The sequence below is a fragment of the Erithacus rubecula genome, assembly GCF_903797595.1.
Source record: "Erithacus rubecula genome assembly, chromosome: 4".
Classification (NCBI taxonomy): Eukaryota; Metazoa; Chordata; class Aves; order Passeriformes; family Muscicapidae; genus Erithacus; species Erithacus rubecula.
In genome coordinates this window covers 62094696-62114015 of record NC_136686.1, presented here as the reverse complement: position 1 = coordinate 62114015, position 19320 = coordinate 62094696, and the positions used below count along the sequence as shown (strand labels likewise).

Here is a 19320-nt window from a genome sequence, read left to right as displayed (position 1 = left end):
AGAGGTTGCCGACTTGTAAACTGTGGCAGGGGAGGTTTGGGTTGGGCAGGAATTTCTTGGCATTTTAGGTAATTGTTTGTTGCAATGGGCTGCCCAGGCGGTGGCGGAGCCGCTGTTCTGGAGGTGTTTGACCAAAGCCTGGACGCGGCACTCAGGGCCATGATGGTGGCTGGGCATAGGCTGGACTTTACGGTCGAGGCCTTTTCTAAACTGATCGATTATATGATTCTGTGAAAGCTACGTTAATAATAAACGCCTCATAGGACGAGTGAGGTGGGATGACGGTGAATAGTGCCGGGACCATTTCTCCGGCGTTCTTTTCAGTTCTGCAGGGCCTCGGGAAATAAGCTGCTTCGCGCTTCCCCGTCCCTCCCCCGGCACTGCAGAGCTCTAAGAGAACAAAAGAGCAATGGCTCTAAGTGGGCGCCGCTGTCCGGCCTGTTCCCGCTCTGCCGGGCCCGTCCCGCCGCGGGCCCCTCACGGCAGAGCGGCAAAGGGGCGGCGGGCGGGGCCGCCCTCTCCTTCCGGCAGGGGCGGAGCCAGTTCGGCCCCCACCAACATGGAGGGCTGGCGAGGAGGTGAGGGGAGAGCGGGCTGGGGACGGCGCGGCCCGGGGCTCTGCTGCCCCCCGGGGCTCTGCTGCCCCCCGGGGCTCTGCTGCCCCCCGGGCTCTGCCCGCCCTGCTCCGGGACCCGGGCTGGGGGGGAGGACGGGCGAGGAGGCTCCCGCTCGTTCTCGGCGATATCAGGACCGTTCCCACCGCCCCTGCCCACAGACCCGCGGCGCGGCGGAGGCAAGGGCGGCGGCTCCTGCCCGCTGTCCCGGGGAAGCTGTGGGAGGAGGGCGGGAGGTGCCTGGGGTGATCTTGGAGCGGGGGTGGGACGCGGGGAGAGGCGCTGGAGCGCGGGGCGGCCGCGGGAAAGGCTCCGCCGCCCCCTCCCGAGCCCTGTGCGCGGGAGAGCGCGGGGGAGGCGGGCCCGGCCCTGCGGCCGCGGCGGCCGCTCTGCCTCCATCCAGCCCTTGCTGCCCGCGCTTCCCGGGCCCCGGCTCCCTGCCGAGCGTCTCGTCCCTCCGATCCGCCTGGATCCTCCTGATCCGCCATCCTTCGGCATCAGGGCTGTGGGTCTCCGTCTCCTCGTGCAGTCACCATGGTTGCATCGCCAGTGCTCAGTTGCGCTTGACTACAGAAATTTGGCGGTCTTGTTAAAGAATGGAGGTTTCCTGCTTGCCGTAGTTCACTTATGCGATGCTGTAATTATAGAAAAATTGCTCGGTGCTTAGTGTATATTTCATCTGTGGAAGTCTCTGCTCTCCAAAATATTTATTGGGGTTTTTTTAAGTGTTCATTCTGTACAGAATAAAGGTGCAGGGAGGGAATCATTAACATGTTTCACTTGACCCGTTAGAGAAGGGTTGAGTTGGAGACGCTGCAGTTGAACAAGAGACTCATGGACTGCTGTCAAAAATGGTAATGTGGGGACTCTGGGATGAGGCATAATGATTTCTATTTAGCTGAGACATTAAATAGGATTCTTTACTAATTTTCTTATTGTAGCCTGGTATGTGCCATGTCTAGCTTCACTTGAGACCCTCCAAGAATTATGTAGGAAGGAAAATCTCACATGTAAATCCATTGGAATCACCAACAGGAGTCTAAAGAGTTATGAGGTGGAATATTTGTGTGACTACAAGGTAGAAGAGGTAAGATAAACACAGACCAATTTGATCACTCTTTCAACTGAAATTCAGAAGCCAGCCAAAGGTAGTTTTGCTTGTAATATAAAGCAGCAGGCAGTGAGGACAAAGCTTTCTCTGGCATCAAGTTGGATATATTTTAAACTTTGAACTGTAAACAGAAAGCAGTGTAAACTGCTACTTTCACTATGTGGAAGGAAGATCTTTTCCTGAAATTACAGACATGTTAGAATATGAAATGTTTCACTTTTGCATATCTGATGTTTTAGGGTGGTAGCTCAGTATGAATTATGATGCCTCTCCTTTATTTGCAGACAACCAAGTGTATCTCTCTCTTGATCCTTTTAGTCTGTTTAATGAAGAATTAGGGCCATGTACTGCAAATAGATTTCTGTGAAATTCAGTCTCAGGATTTGTCCTTGTTACAGTTATTTGTCCTTTTTCAATAAGTAAAAAATATATGCTGCTTCATTTTAAATACAATATTACATGTATTAAAATAATTACTGTTCTGGGAGGATGGTTGATATGACCAATAGTGGGTTTTAGACTTTTTTTTTGCTAAATTTTGGATTTATTTTTTTTGTTCTGTATGTGATACGACTGCATTCTGCTTGTGCATACGAGTCATACAGCAAGTTAGCATAACTTACCACCTGCCTTGACAAACTAGCCTCCTCCTCCAGGTATGCCTTTAGCCATCAGAGTTCATCCCAACTTCTGAATTTCTTTGCCCCTAGAGACTATTTATAAAGTATACAAAGTTGTGCTGTAACTTAATTTGCAAACAAAAAACCTGTTTTTTCTCTTTCTCCCCAGCTGTAATTTTGATGGAGATATCAAGGCCTTCTGTCCTGTGTGCTGATCCTTAAGTCCAGAGCTTTTGTGTTTGTCTGTGTGCTCTGTGATGATGGATTTCAGCAACATGGACTCTGGCTAAATCTCTATCTGTTTCTGTATTTCAAGGGCAAAGCATACTATCTTGTGAAATGGAAAGGATGGCCAGAATCTTCAAATACTTGGGAACCTCGGAAACATCTGAACTGCCCTCTGCTTATTCAGAACTTTCTTAAAGACAAGAATGAATACTTGTCTAGAAGGAGAGAAAGCAAAGCAATGAAAGTGAGAAACCATGTTAAAACTTTGAAACCTGCAATTTCAGATTATATTGTAAAGAAGGCTAAACAAAGAATAGCTCTGCAGAGGTGGAAAGAAGAACTCAACAGGAAAAAGAATCACAAAGCAATGATTCTGGTAGAAAATACTGTGGATCTTGAAGGCCCTCCTTTAGATTTCTACTACATAAATGAGTATAAACCTGCTCCAGGAATAAATGTGCTCAATGGAATAACAACTGGCTGTGAATGTGCTGACTGCCCTGCTGAGAAGTGCTGTCCAAAGGAGGCTGGGTTTATTTTGGCTTACAATAAACGGAAGAAATTGAAAATCCAGCCTGGCTTGCCCATCTATGAGTGTAATTCATATTGTAGGTGTGGGCCTGACTGCCTGAATAGGATTGTACAGAAAGGGACACCATATTCCCTCTGCATCTTCAGAACCAACAATGGCCGTGGCTGGGGAGTAAAAACCCTCCAGAAAATTAAAACCAACAGTTTTGTGATGGAATATGTTGGAGAGGTAGGTATGTATTTATCTTGTATGGGTGATTTACTTACAATCAAGGAAATGATAGATAAAATCTTAATGAGCTTTCTATCTGCTTTAACACTTCTGGACTTCTTCACCCAGAGGGTGGTGAGGCACTGGAGCAGGCTCTCCAGGGAGGTGATCACAGCACCAAGCCTGACAGAGTTCATGGAGTGTTTGGACAATGCTCTCAGGCACATGGTGTGATTCCTGAACGTGTCCTGGGCAGGGCTAGGACTCAGTGATCCTTGTGGGACTCTTCCAATTCAGGATATTTTGTGGTTCTACTACAGTCTGTTTTTGAGTAGAGAGATAAAGGGACATTCAAGTCAACAACAAAATTTTGTTGCCTACAACATTCCTTCATTCCAGAGCAGTTGTAAAAGGTCAAAAGTAAAGAGAATATTGATCTCATATGGCATTAAAGAATTAATTTAGATACCTGCCCTAATATTATTTCTAAAGGCATGTCCTTAATTTTTTTATGGAAATAATATTCTTCCTTCTTCCCTGATCATCTTTTTTGTAGTTTTTGCCATTCTCAAAACACAGTTGTTAGAAAATCCTGGCACAGTCTTTCAGTTCCTTTTCTATTTTGTCTGAACTTCTAAAGTAGTATTTCCAAACCTATTTATTGCTTCTGATTAACAGCAAGAATAAGACCCATAGTACGGACATTATCTGTTTATTCAATCTCATACTGTTTCAAAGAGAACTTTTATGTTATAAAATACAGGCCTTGAGTTACTCTTGAGATTTTTGTATTGCCCTGGGTTTGTGTGGTTCAGCTTCTGCTCCGTTCCAGGGCTCTTCACGCCAGCAGTTCCTGGCAGCCTCTCTGTTACAGTTGCATTTTTACCACAAATCTGCCTTGCTACTGTGTTGGCTCAAAGTATTTCCTTCTGTTCCTTTATACAATGTTTATGCTCTTAAGTAGATTTCCTCCATGCTTCCTGCCCCGAAGCTTCTAACTTCACATGTTTATCTATTTCCTTTAAATGTACAAAAGGTCAGACATTCCAAATATCTCTGTTAATGCAGAAAGGTGATTATGTAATTTTGTTGCTTAAGGGAAAAATTGTGTATTTACTGTTTCACCTGAATCTACTCAATATCTACTGCTGAGTTCTCAAATCTCATCTATCAGATTTTAGAGGGGTTTGTTGTCCAATTCCATCACATTTTATATCTCTCTTGCTGCCACATTATGATTTCTTTGCTGAATCTGCACAACAGAATGTGTTTAATATGATAGGCTGCAGATGAAGTTGTTTAAGCTGCTTCATCTCTCAGCAGTGACACACTTGGCTAATTGAATAGCTTGAGCTTTGTGATGTCTGTCTGAGCTGACATGAATAGGATCTTTCATTACAGTCAAAAATAGCAGGAAGAGATGCTTCTGGGAAGAGAGGAAATGAATATTGGGCTGTAAATGTGGCTGAGTTTTAAAGACTGATGCCTGTTGATCTTCATGTGCAAAGGGAAAAGGTTGAATCTTGCTTTTATGTGAAGTAAACGAGACTTTCCGAGTCTAATGGAAAACCTGTGTGTAATAGTAACTTCAGGTAAAAACAATCTCTTGTATTGTCATCATCAAAACTATTAATGGAGGGTGCTGATATGTTTTTCCCCCCAGAGACAAGGTAGTGCTGTGCATCAGCTGTAGACAAATTGCATCCAGAGAAGCATCAATCAAAAATAATTAGTTCAGCTGTATGTACTCTTACGTATTCTTAATTCATTAGATGGAATGCTATTTCAACATCAAAAACTTATTGTGGTATTTTTTACTAAGTATTTTTCTAACTGGATTTTGATTTTTGTTTTGATTTAGTAATAGTTAATAAGATGATGCAGGTTTCTTTTTTCCTTTTTTTTCCCTTTTTTTAGGTGATTACAAGTGAGGAAGCAGAGAGGCGAGGCCAGCTCTATGACAACCAGGGAAATACATACTTGTTTGATTTGGACTATGACTCAGATGAATTTACAGTAGATGCAGCTCGATATGGAAATGTGTCCCACTTTGTGAACCACAGTGTAAGACCTTGTTTTGTATACTAAGAATTTGGAGAATTATCCTAATTATACTAGGAATGTCTTCTACTGTAAACATTTCCTTACTGTAGTCACAGTTTTTCTGGAGTATTTTGCTTCAGTCCAGTTAATCAGATGATATAATAAATAGAACAGAATACTTGGCCTTACTTGGATTGAGACTGCCTACAAAAATCTGGGGGAGAGATGCTGCCTGAAGTGGACATCCTATAGGACTGGCATTTTCACTGAATCAACTGATTCTATGCAACCAAAATAGGGTTAGTTTGGGTGTGTTAATTAATGAAGTATTTAACATGTGACAGGTCCTTAATAAAATTAGCCAGGAGTCAAAGATGACAGGAACTTATGTGTTATTGTGTAGTCAGGCAGGATGGAATGTTACTCTGAATTTCTCAGTCCTCAGTGTAGAGTTAAATGTCTGTAACTTCACTTATGATACTTTAATGTGTGATTTATTTCACTGTTAAAGAACAAAAAAGCATTCAGAGTTTAACAGTCTCAGGTACTACTGACTTCTGACACTTAATCCAGAGAAAATGAGGAAGTGGTTTTTAGTTCTAGCTTAGTGACCTTCTCCCTCCTCCTAGCACCAGACTGTGGCAGGGAATTCAGAAGCCAAGCAGGTTTGCAGTTTAGAGTAGAAATTCATGCATGGTATGGAGATGTTATCTCTGGCCTGGAAGCAATGCTTAAGCATCAGCTTAGTGAAGTCTGTGAGGCTTGAAACACTAGATTGTTTTTAGTTTTTTTTCAACTTTAATTCTTTTTATGGCTTTTGTTGGTACATACTCTGAATGTAGCTCTGTGGCCTCTGAATGTAGCTCTAATTATTTTGTCGCCATTTTTGTTGTCACCTTTGCAGGTGCTACTTTTTTATAAGTTGTTGCATATTAGTGTAGTCTGCACATTGTGCCTTCCAGGAAGGACTTGAATCTGACTACAAATCATGTTCTCCTGGAACATTATTTCAATTTGTTGATTTCAGAAGATAGCTTAATTACAGACTTCTGTCAGTGAGACAAGAGCCCATTTTTTCTTTGCTGAGACCTTGGTTTACTTAAACACTCCAGTGAAATTAAATGCTAATTTTTCTAAACAGAAACTGCATTAATTTTTGCTTACAGTGTGATCCAAATCTTCAAGTCTTCAACGTGTTCATTGATAACCTCGACTTGCGTCTTCCTCGAATAGCGCTGTTCTCTACCCGAACCATCAAGGCTGGAGAAGAGCTAACCTTTGACTATCAGATGAAAGGTCTGCATGTTTTAACATGGTTCTTGTGGGAGTTTTGGGGTGCTGGTGGGTTTTACTGCAGCCTGAATGATGGTAGCATTTCAGCTCAGGCACAGCTTTTTATAACATAGCTCTGGCTTTCAGAACAGTCATTGCTTGTGATGTGTAGTGCAGAGAAGAGCACACCCAGAAGCTTTTGCCTACATTTCTAGTGCATTGCCTCCTTCAGTGCTCCTAGCACATCAAGGATTGTCTGGTGAAGTAAATGATTTTGAAGCTTTGTCCCAGGAATGCTTAAAGGAATGCTCAGGCTGCCTGCAAACAAAGCTTTCCTTTATTCAAATTGGCATTTCAGGTAAACTACTTTCTAGGGAGTCTGTTAGTGATAGTTGCTAAGAGAGATAATAAGGCAGTTGTAACAACTCAGAGCATGAGGTACCATAGGTTTCTCTTTTAGTTCTGGTGTCTGTAGGCCTCAGTTGTGAATGGAACAGCTGTTTCAGCTGGGATAGAGTTAATTTATTTTTCTTAGCTGCTACTGTGCTGTGTTTTAGATTCAGTATGAGAATAATGCTGATAACTCACTGATGTCTTGGTTGTTGCTAAGTGATGTTTTTCTTAAGAACTTTTATGTGTCACATACTTTACCAGTGAGGAGGTAGACAAAACAATGTAAAAAAGAAAGCTGGGAGAGAGCATAGACAGATGAACTGGTCAAAGGGGTATTCCATGCCAGAGAATGTCATACCCAGTATAGAAACTGGGGAGATATCCAGAAGGGGATGATCAGAGTTCAGGGATGGCCTCTAGGCATCAATGAGCTATAGGTAAGCAACTGTATGTGCATCACTCATGTTTGTTTTTTTCTTTTACTACTACTACTACAACTAACAATAATCAACATCAGCATAATCAGAATATCATCATTATTACAATATTTTGCTTTTTCAATTTTAAAACTGTTCTAATCCCAACCTACAAGTTTTAATTTTGTTTCTCCTCCCTGCTCCGCTGGGATATAAGTGAACGTCTGTGTGCTGTTTCATTGCCAGCTGGGCTTAAACCACTGACACTGCCAAATTGATCTTGAACCTTAAAACTCCTCTTTCTCTCTGTTTAAGACACTGACATTGAAGGCCAGCTGCACTCTCAGCTGATCTGTGTGGATACCTGGGGGGGTTCAAAGCTTGAGTCCGAGCTTTGGATTCTGATGTGTATGCCAGGTATTGCAAAATCAGCTGTAGCAAAGGTGTCATGAGTACAGCTTCACACACAGCTCTTTTAGAAGGCCTTTACAAGCTGTTTGAATACTGGGCATGATCTTGATCTGTCTTTTAGAACTTCCTTACTTGTGTTCATCTGTGTTGCAGGTTCAATAGATCTGACTTCAGACTCTGCTGAAGGTCTTAGCCCATCCAAAAAGAGGATCAGAACTGTCTGTAAATGTGGAGCCGTGTGTTGCAGAGGTTATCTCAATTGAGTTCTGGTATCCAAAGTCACAAATAGTTTGTTCTTTTTTTGATGTGTTTGAAGAGGACTCTTCTTTCACATATATATTCAAGTATTCTTACATCTAATGTAAATAAGGATGGCAAAAACAAGGTATTGTGTAATTGAAATGGCATTGGCCAAAGAAAGAGACTGTAGAGTTTCAAGCCAATATAAAACTGATAATGGAGGGATCAAAAATTCAATTTTCTCGAGCAGTTGATTAGGAAGCCGTCAAATGTACGCAAAAAAATCTCTAAAACGTACCTTGATTTGGATATTCGTCAAATCACAGAATGAGCTGGTTTGGAAGGGACCCTCAAAGGTCATCATGTCCATTTCTTAGTCCTGCACAGGACATCCCCAAGAGTCACACCCTGTGCTGAGAGCAGAGTCCAAACACTTCTTGAACTCTGCCAGGCTTGGTGCAGTAACCACACCCCTGGGGAGCCTGTTCCAGTGCCCAACCATCTTCTGGGTAAAAAACCTTTTCCTAATATCCAACCTAAACCTCCCATGACTCAGCTTCAGGCTGTTTCCTCAAGTCTTGTCACTGGTCACCAGAGTGAACAGAGAGGTTCCTGCCCCTCTGCTTCCCCTTGTGAGGATGTTGAAGAGCTCAGTGAGGTCTCCCCTCAGCCTCAACTTCTGCAGGCTGAACAGACCAAGTGACCTCAGCTGCTCCTCAAAGTTTCCCTTCAGAACCTTCACCATCCTTGTGGCCTGCTTTAGATGCCCTCTAATGTTTCAATGTCTTTTTTTTATATTGTGATGCCCAAAACTGACCCTAGCACTTGAGATGAGGCCTCCTCAGGGCAGAGCAGAGCAGGATGATCCCCTCCCTTGCCCAGCTGCTGATGCTGTGTCTGATGCTCCCCAGGTCAGGGTTGGCCCTCTTGCTGACCCATGTTCATTGTCACAGACATTCAAGTGTGAGCTCTCAGCCACAGGCCTTCAGGAACTGATTCCAGCAGGATGAAGTGATGCTACATGTTTTCTACACCTTGAGAAGTCAGGAAGCATTAGATTTTAATTTTAAATCTTAGTTGGCACTTCTTTTGCATTTTTTTTATGTAAAAAAAAGCTTGAAGATCTTAGCAATAACAGTTATGGCACCAGGATGATGGATTAAGGAGAGCCAGTGTGTAAATAAAAGCTCAGAAGAGTGTGAATTGTAAAATGTCCAAGGAACTCCATGCAAGGGAAGTAATTGCAGAAAGAAAACCAAAGCTCAATTAAAACTTAACCTGGCCACTTCTTTAAGGCATGTAAAATGTTTTTAAGATAATTAATAGCAAAAGAAGGGGCAAGGAAAACCTCCATTCTTTATTGGACATGACTGGGGAATATGGTTGCCAAGGATGGGGAAAAGGCTGAGGTGTTTAACGAGGTACTTGCCACCTCCTTTGCCTCAGTTTTCAGCGTTAAGGCAGCTGTGCTGTCCTCAGGGCAGCTGATTCCTGAGCTGGTAGACAGGCATGGGGAGTAGGATAGTTCCCCTGTAATCCAGGAGGAAGTGGTTAGAGACCTGCTGAGTCACTTAGATGCTCTTGAGTCCATGGGACCAGATGGAATCCATCCTTGGGTGATAAGGGAGCTGGCAGATGAGCTCACCAAGCCACTCTGTCATTTACCTGGAGAAAAGGAGGCCCAGGGCTGACCTTATCATTCTCTGCAACTCCCTGATAAAAGGGTGTAGCCAGGTGAGGGTCAGTATCCAGGGAACCAGCAATAGGATGAAGAAACATAGCCTCAAGCTGGTTAGGTTGGACATTAGGAAAAATTTCTTCACAGAAGGGTTGATTGGACACTGGAATGGGCTGCTCAGAGAGGAACATCCTGAAGGTGTTTAAAAAAAGCATAGACATGGCACTCAGTGCCATGGTCTGGTTGACAAGGTGGTGTTTGGTCGTAGGTTGGACTTGATGACCTCAAAAACCTTTTCCAGCCTAATTGAATTCTGTAATTGGTATTAACAGATCCCAAATGTAAAACTTGATCTTCTTAACTGATGTTACGTAGAACTTTTTCAGTTGTTATGCTCTGATATTTAGTTAGGACTGTATAGGAGGACTGCAGTTCCACAGAGCATTTGTAAATGTGGAATTGTAGGAAGTAACATTAACTGTTTGTTTTCATTGCAGAAATTTGGCAGCCATGGCTGAAACAAGTTGCTGGCTACAGTTTGGAAATAGATAGCAAAAGGTTAAGGAGAGCAGCCCATTGTCTAACAAAGCCAATGCATTCTGGAGATAAGTTCTGTTATCTGTTAGGTGCAGAAGAGCCCTGGGATTGATGTAAATTCACAACTGGTTTTGGTTAAATTTTTACATACTGTGTCTTTTTTACCTAGTGACCGACTTCTAAGATACTAGGCCTGTATTTTCTGGTTGCAAAAATGTTAACTTCAGTGAAGTTAGTCTAGGGGTGAGTACACCCATTTGCTGTAGACATTTGTAAGATGTTCTTGAATGTAAAGGCTGAGAAATGTGCTGTTCTTCAGCTGCTTGAGTCATCTTTTTTTTCCCTGATCATCTTAAAGTTGTCTCAATCTATTCCTAAGTTTTGCTTGTCTTCAGAACCACAGAAGAGCAGTTGAGGTGGGTGATGAGTTACAGCCAAGGTCCATGCTCTAGGGATGATCCATATGCTTTTTTCTCACGGATTCAGAGCTTGTAAAACTTGCATATTGCTTACAAGTCATGTAAATGTTGACAGGGTCAGGCAGAGCAATGTTGCTCCATAAATGGATGCTCCATAGCTGGATGCTGGCTATGAATCATAAGTCAGCTAGTTACCTTTATAAGGTGCACAGCTGTTGGCTCAGGTGAATGAAGTCAAGTACCCAGCATGTAACTGTTTACTTAATTTGTTAGAAAATGCCTTAAACTCCATGTTAATTACTAGCACTTCAAAAAGAGCGTTTCAAGGTTGTTCCTTAAGAAGCACAGTTGCATTTGTACTGAAGATCTGGCTCTTTGGTAGCAAATGATATTTTATATGCTACTAGCCAAAATCAATTTTACACTTTTGGTGAAGAGCATGGGCCACTGGAAATGCTGTGTGAGTTTTGTAATCTACAATACAGAGATACACGTTGAAATAGAGACTTTATATTGTTTAATGAATAGGAGAAAGTTTGCTTAGATTTAAAAGTATTTAATATGATCAGGCTCACCTGTATCCACACGGTTGCTAAATGCTAAATGTTGTTAGTTTCTACCATGCCATATCTCTAATGTATGGTTTTTTTAATTTGAAGTTTTAAGTGGAATGTGGACCTTTAATGGCAGCAAACTCTAGATATCTTGCATTGTTTGGAGTCATTAGTGCTTTCTCTTGCATGTAGCTCAAATGAGCAGTGCATTCCACGTGGATGGAGCCTGCAGTCTGCAGCTCTTTACTCCTCTGCAGCCTGCGCTGTCCCCGCAGGAGGAGCGGCTGCGGCAAGAGCCCGTTCCTGAGCAGCCCCAGGCTCCGCCTCTGCCCCTGCCCACATTCATTCAAATACTGCAACTTGATGCGTTTTAACTGGAGTGCAGTGTCTTGCCTTTTCCAGAGGCAGAGAATATCACCAGCACTGGACTGTTTGTTAAGGATCTGTGTGTTATCTTCTGCCATAAATAAAGAACCATTAATTTCTGTTCTGGGAGGTAGCAGTATTTTGTATTTATTTGAAGGAAATCCATGGATCCAGTTTCCAACATAAGAGCCTTGAACAGTATTTTATATTTACATATTCTTAGTGTATGTGGATTGCAGTCAGTGAATTAGCTTGATGGGACACTGTGTCACTTTTAAAACTCCTTTTACAGTTTGTACGAGTTTGGCAGAAAATTGCCAAACTGGAAATGGATTTTAAAAACAAGAAAAGCTGTTTTCAATTTCTTAGGGAAGCTAAACCAGCCCAGCTTCTGCCTTAGTTTTGCTTTGTGGTCTGTTGGCATAGTCAAAGTCACCAGTTCAGTTGTGTGTATGCACTTCTTGGGGGCTGGTGACCTGTGACCTGTCCTCCAGCTGTTCTTTTTTTGTTGGTTTCATTTTTATTTTTTGGTAGCAAAACTGAAGCTGCAAGATCACTTATAAGAAAAGCTATTGTCTATTTATTTAATCTCCAAGTTAAGTCAATCTTTTGGTTATTTTTAATGTATGTTTTAAAAACTGTACTAGAATATGCAGTTTGTGAGCTCAGGAACATTTTCTTTTCATACTGTGTCATCTCTAGTATTGCTATCTTCCTATAGTTTTTGATAAAATAAATTAAATTTAGTTTTTATTTTGTTGTTGTCTTTTTCTTTTTTAAAAAATTAGCCTATCAAAATTATTTGTAGCAGTAGAATTTGCTTTAAGACAGCAACCTCTTAATTCCTGGCCTGTACCCAAATTTTCTAGGACTATAAGGACTCCAGCAGAGGGACCATGAGGAAATGATGTGTTTTCAGTTTAGGGCTGGTGAGAACTGGTATAAATTTACACTTGCCTGAACACACTGGATTCATGTATATTTGAGCATCCTGCTAAGGGCAGCTCTGAACTTACATGCACAGTTATCAGATATGAAATGAGCCAACAGAAAAGTTTTGTTTTCTCTGACTTTATTTGCAGAGGTAGTTCCAACAGCAGTTCCACTCATTCAGGCTTGCTAAAAAAACCCAAAATTAGTAGATCCCATATGGAAATTAGGTTAACAAATCCCACAAGCAGCAGGAAAGGTAACAGTAGAGAAATATATGGACCTTTAATATAGATTATGACAATGCTTTGTCCCTCCTGTGTATGTTCCCTTTGGCAGAATGCTGATTGGTTGAACATTCACATGTCACTAAACGTGGCACAACAACTGAAGGCACACTCAGAGGGGAGAGATGTTGTGCTAAAGTATGTTTAATTCTTTGGGTCTTAAAGACCAGAGATGGCAAACCACAGGGATTTTTAGATTACTTCTGTGGTTTGGATATTTCCTAGGCACTCCAGTTTAGGGGAAACCTGAATTACATTTCTATGTTAGAAGCTAAGAATTTTGGCAGAGAGTTATGATGGCACACATGCATGGAGAATATATTGTCTTGATTTAAAACAGTGAAGTCTACAGAATATTGCAGAGGAGGTGAAGTTTTGTAGCTCAAGAGCCTGTCTGGGATAACAAGTTTTCTTCTGTGGCTGTTACCTGCCAGAGCAGGACAGGGTTGGTAACTTGGGAACCACAGGATTTTAAGTATTTCTGAAGAACAATTCAGAACAAACCAGAACAAAGAGGAAGTGATGACAAGTTATTTGCAGTAAGTGGAGAGGTAAAGCAGTCTGCAGTACCTAACTCAGGAGTTAAAGCTCAGTGTAAAGAGAGACTTTTCGAAATGAACAATTTGATTTAAAACAAATTAAAACCCCCTCACAACTTCAGTAATTCTCTAATCTGTTCTTCAGTTATTTTTAAATAAAAATAACTGCAGTGAGTACTGATTAAATTTTTATAATAATGATAAACAACAGTAATAGTGATTAAAGCCAAACTACAACTGCCTTGTTTGCATGGTCATTCTTAGGTGTTCCTCCCCACTGTTAATAGTGTGCTATTTTATTAAAACCTGAGATCACATTACAAAGGCAAACTCTTAGAGCTCATGATAAACACTAAATTACATTTAGTGTCCTAATCTTAGTTTTGTCTGGTCCATTTTTTGTCTACTTACAGTGCTGGAGAATTGAACCTTGGGAGGTAGAAGGCTTGTACTGTCCCTCCTGGCAATGCTTTCTGAATACTTCCTTTTCAGTATTTCATGGAAGGAATATTAAACATACACAGGCTACACATTCCTAGTTCTGACAGTAGCATGTTTCTGAATAAAGTATGGCTCAACATAGCTGCAGACAGTAACCCACAGGAAAAAGAATTCAGGTATTAATAGACATGCTGGGTATTATCACTGATGTTAATCAGTTATACCTGTTCTCAGGAGATTTTTTTTCTCATTAATTATGTTTTCACCTGCTGCAAGCTTCTTGTATAAATGATGCAGCTTATCTGGCTGAGGTGCTTCAGCATCAGGAGTCAAGGGAATTTCAAAGTCAGAGGAGCTCTGGGAGTCCCTCCTCAGCTCCAGGTCAGGAGTCCTGGAGCTGTCACTTATTTCCACCAGCACATCCTGAATGTGGGCAGTGCTCTCTTCTGCAGCTTTCTCACAGCCTTTACTTTTCAAGCCACAGGCACCATCATGAGCACAAGGTCTGTTCTGACCTGGTGACTTGTCCCTGCTGCTGTCCAGCTGAGTGTCCCTGGGACTCTCCTGCAGCACAGGAACCACTGCTCTGCTCCCACCTCTGTTGAGGTCCAGGGCACTTCTCTCCTGGGAGGTGATGAGCACTGTGTCCATTTGGCTATCCCAGCCCTGGCTCCCCTGCTCTGATATGTGTGTTGACTGAGAAGAATTCTGGGAGGAGATGTGTGTTGAGTCACTTACTCCATCTGAATCACTGAAGAGTGACTGGGACCCACCAGCATCTGCTGAAGATGGAATGTTGTCCTCATTTTCAGAGCTTTCTTCTAGCTTATTACCCATAAAAAATTCATCCCAGCAAGGGACATTGGCATTAGACTCCTGCTGGTCACTAGTTACTCCATTGAAATTGGCTGTGGAAGTGGCATCTGGCTCATGTGGAAGAAATTGAACTGTATTTTTTTCAGATTCTTCATCATCTTCATCGTCATCATCATTTGATTCCTCACAGTCCACGAAGTCTACCTTGAGAGAGGTGTAAGTTGTGGTCCCTTTGTAAGTTTCTGTGCTCTCATTAATATTTCCTTCAGAATTTTCAGACTGTCCTGTGCTGGAGGGCATGCTCTCCCCTTTCTGCTGTTTTAGAATCTTAGGCCTTGAAGAAATTAATTCTGAATCAAAGAGATCATCTTCATCTGGCAAGAAACAAACAAAAAATCGCTAAGAAAAGTTCACATCTCTGCTAAAATTTTGTTGAGAGCAAAGATTTAATAAAAATTAATTTAGTATAAATTGAGGAGAATGTTCTTTAACTGAGCTGGAGATTTTGCAGGATGATACTGGCAGTGTTTGCCTTGCCTTGTCTAGCTCAATACCTCACAGCAACAGTTAGAACAAGCTTCCCTAGAGCTGGCCTAGGACTGAAGGAAGGAAGTCCATACAAAAATTTACAGGGCTATTGAGCATTAAGTACATTTTTAGTGGCAAACAAGTGTGTTTTTACACAATTAGTGCTCTCTCACCCTCCTAATACCTAGGTTCATGTAATCTCTGTTTCTCCTTTCCAGCTGTTGATTGGAATACACACACAAACTGTGGTGAACACCAAAGCTTTTGGCACCTTGCTTAGTCTCAGACTTGCATTTAAGGCACAGTAGCAGCAGCACCTTTACCTGTATCAGATAATTCTCTCTTGAGGGCTCTCTTCAGTGTTCCTAAGGGCTTGTACCTGGGTTCCACAATTCTCCTGTATGACCTGCATAATGGCTTTAATCTGAAGGGAATGAGAAAAGCACTTAATATTTAGAACTCAGCAGATGCTTTCAGGAGTAAAAGTAAATCCTTTAATTTGTTTTAAGTACACTGCTCCATGCCTTTCACAGGCACTGCAGTAAAAATGGTAAAGCAAAGGCAGCAATACCTAGGGCAAAGTCCTTGATTCACTGGTGAGCTTTGACAGCTGAAAGGAAGAAATCTATCTTTTCAATAGATTTTAAACATCTACATTTTTTGGAAACTATCACATAGTTCCTTCCTTACAGGAGACAAGCTGCCAGGGTTCAAAATCTGACTACAGTTTTATTCAGTGATTATTAAGTGGAAGTCTACTTTCTTACTAAGGAGGAAAGAGAAAAGGAACAGGAATCTGTTCTGTCCAGACTAAGAGACACCACAGCTCTCCTGTTCCCTGAGGGCATTTTTTAAGCTGCCAACATCTACAGCAGCACAGAACTGGCCTCTGATGCTGTGCAGGGGGAGTTCAAATCCCCAGAGAAAGCATCTTTACAAGAAACTTCTGAGAAATAGCAATGACAAATAGAAAGGGGTCACAGAACACAGTGAGATGACTCTGTATTCATTTTTCTCCCAGAGTTTACCAGCAGAAAAACCCCTACACAGAGCTAGAAGTAGAATACAAACTCAGACTCAGCTCAACATACACAGCTGCTTCAGAAAGCCCAAGTCTGGGGGACTGAATATAGAAAAAAGTCTGAATTATCAGACAAGTAAAGTAAAAGGCAGTGGCCCTACTGAGAGGCTGGGATTCAGGAGGGGAATTGTCCTTACATGAACAGAGTTTGGATCACCTCCCTCCAGCAGCCACTTGTCACTTACATTTCCATAACTTTGTCCTCTGTCCCACCCACTGGCAGTACACTGGGATACACATTCACAGGACAGATATAGCTCAGGAAATCTTTGATCTGAATAAAGAAAAGAAACAGCAATTTAACAAATTACATCAACAGTTAAGATTTCACTTAAAGGCAGCACTGATGCAAGCACATCCAAAAGTACTACTAGTAAAGACCAACATAGCCCATGACTGTCAAAGTGGGTATCTCTGGAACAAGGAAACAGCCCTGAAAGGATGCTGAGAACTCAGCCTCACCCAAAAACATCACTGCCATTATCAATTACTACACAGACCATCACTATCTCTGGAAAAAAAGGCTGGGCAGACCTGCAATGTGATCCAGTGCTTCCCTGTCCTTACTGCTGCTGATCTTTTCAAATACGCATTTTTCTAAATGAAGTTCAAGACTCCAGTTATGCAGTTCAGGTATTCCTTTCTATTTCTAAAGTCTCTCCTAAAGTACCTTGTAAAAGCCCGTTATGACAAAACACACTTTTTTTCCAAACTTTACTCTGTTGTCTTCTAGATGATCTCCAGTAAATTTCTTGAAGAAATGTGTCTGGTTTGGGACACTCCTGCTGAGGCTTTTTTAGTGCTGAGCACTAGAAACACTAGCAGGTTGCAGATTACATTGCTATCCCTACAGACAGCAGGTCCCTCCTGGGGTGACCCATAATGTTATTGCAATTTTGTATCTAGCAGTCATTTACTGTTATTTTTTTGTTTGTTGCTGTTGCACTTATTAGGAAACTGTTATTTTTTCACTTTCATCTACTGTTCTTTCCTTGTTGGTGGGTTTAGTAGAACCCGTAAAGGGAGGCAACTCATTTAAATTGTCTCAAATCAAGACAAGGGCCCATCTATTTTTGCATGTGGAGGTGAGAGTGTTAGAGTTACACTACCCCCCATATTCCACCAGCAAATTCCACACTGGGACCTCCATTTAAAATTCTGCATGGCAGAGCAAATTTAAACTTAATCAGGATCTTAAAAAGAGTACTGCCTTCCTCCATTCTGTAGTGCAAGACTTTGTGACAGTTCATTGTTAGCACTGATCCAGTTTCAGTTCAGTTTCTTAGCAGAAAGTAGATTTTTTAGAGATGTATCGAGTCATGTTAAGTGAAAGTGTGATTGTGGGAAGGATGCTGCCATGACCAATTTCCTTTCAGCCTTTTAACACAAGAAAAGGGGAAAGAGCAGCAGTCAGAATGTGAGAAAATTTGGTTTAAATGTGTGGGCTGAGAAAAGAAGGCAAACCTACCCAAATCTGAATCACAGCAGATAAACAAAGTATTGTAAAATAAAACTCCATGCTTTAAGCACTGCATAGTTACACAATAATCTAAAATAGAAAGGCAGTCAAAACAATTGTAGAAGTGACCTATACATTGAAAACAGAGAACAGGAAATAGGCTTGTAATCCTGCCCTACTTTAACAAGTTCCTCTGCATCTATATCAAAACAACTTTCTCTGTCTTCAGCACTCAGAACTTCCTATCTCCTTACATCTTATTACTGACAGGATTTTTTCTTATTATGACAAGTCATGTCACCCACTCCAGAATAATCAAAACTCTTTTACATTTTCTTAATCAATGTATACTCAGTACTACAAGTATACAAACCTCACTGTATGAAGAGTGGAAAGAGAAACAAGCTCTGTATGTTCTCTCCCCAGTCCTAAAAAAACAGAAGAGACACAGAAATTAGATAACTGCCCTTCATCTGTGGTCAACAGACCAGCATAACCTTTTCTTAAAGTCCATTCTGAGATTCAATTATACAGTTATCAGGCAAGAATCAAACCTGAAACAACAGGTTTCTGTGTGGCCCAAATGCTCACCTCACTATTACACTAGTTTTCTTTCTCCTTTCCCCAAACCACATTGTGGAGGGTTTGATGCTGATTATGTGTAGGGGAGCTCCATTGAGGCAAGTCATGCCACAGGGCAGTCTGTTCCCTCGGAAGCAGTCATCATCCTGTCCAATGGATATAAATTAAGTTCAACAGTGACCTTTTTTTTACACAGAAATTAAGCAGCATAGTATCTAGTCAAACTGAGTTCGTCTCCCACTTCTAATTCTCTTGAAAGACCCTGTCACACCTTGGTTCTTTAGTGCAGCTGGCAAAGCAAATCAGTCAGAGAGACCAATGCCCCAGTGTGCCATCTCAGGTTCTACCTGTGTTCCACCAAGCTGGAGCCTCCAGCCTGACAGACACCCTGGAAATGGATGGCCACACTCTAAAACCACACAGTGCATGGCTGCAGCAGGTACCATCTGAGCTGCTTTTGATACACTGAAATGGGTAATAGCTAATTGATCTACTCTGCTGCTTGTCTTACTTCACTTAAAAACTCAATTTTCAGTCTTCAAATACAAATAAATTACTTCTAGGCTTAATCTCATGTATTTTCCCTTTTTGAAACAAACAACTTCAACCCACTAACTACGGTTTTCACTCTTCTTTACATTAAGCAACCATCTCAGTAATGTTCATTCACTCAACAGCCCCCAAACATCACCACACCTTCCCAGCCAAGTCAGGGGAGGCTTTGCAGAACAAACGCACCCGAGGATGTCGACAGGCGTGAATCTGCGTGTGTTGGTCTGTGGTGACATGGCACAGGATTTCTGGCATGTTCCTGAACATATCAAGTTTGTTCATGTGCACCTAGAGAAAGACACAGTTTACTTTTTATTAGTTCAATGTGTTTTGCAGACTGCAGCTGGAACAGCTAAATAGATGTGATCCTGCTCTCCCCAAGTGCTGGCAGGCACTTAAATTATTACTCCAAATAATGTCCAAGCAGAGATGTGTCAGCCAAAACTTGGACATTTAGAAAA

At 41.7% G+C, this 19320-nt stretch overlaps 2 protein-coding genes across 4 annotated transcripts in view; one reads left to right on the top strand and one right to left on the bottom strand.

Moving 5' to 3' along the window:
- The window catches only part of DCLRE1C (DNA cross-link repair 1C), a 119394-nt gene that overhangs the window by 92907 nt on the left and 7167 nt on the right, over positions 1-19320 (bottom strand). For all 3 annotated transcript variants that reach the window (XM_079304356.1, XM_079304355.1, XM_079304357.1), the window contains 6 exons: positions 19046-19147; positions 18317-18453; positions 18099-18153; positions 16452-16540; positions 15509-15609; positions 11654-15031 (listed from right to left, as the gene is read on the bottom strand). In XM_079304356.1, the coding sequence (XP_079160482.1) occupies positions 14052-15031; positions 15509-15609; positions 16452-16540; positions 18099-18153; positions 18317-18453; positions 19046-19147 (1464 nt within the window). In that variant the 3' untranslated portion in view covers positions 11654-14051. The remainder of the gene's footprint in view (positions 1-11653; positions 15032-15508; positions 15610-16451; positions 16541-18098; positions 18154-18316; positions 18454-19045; positions 19148-19320) is intronic.
- On the top strand, positions 436-14012 carry SUV39H2 (SUV39H2 histone lysine methyltransferase). The gene is made up of 6 exons (XM_079304368.1): positions 436-578; positions 1556-1701; positions 2662-3333; positions 5233-5379; positions 6525-6654; positions 8004-14012. The coding sequence occupies exons 1-6, from the start codon at positions 560-562 to the stop codon at positions 8111-8113; spliced, it is 1224 nt and encodes a 407-aa protein (XP_079160494.1). The 5' UTR covers positions 436-559; the 3' UTR covers positions 8114-14012.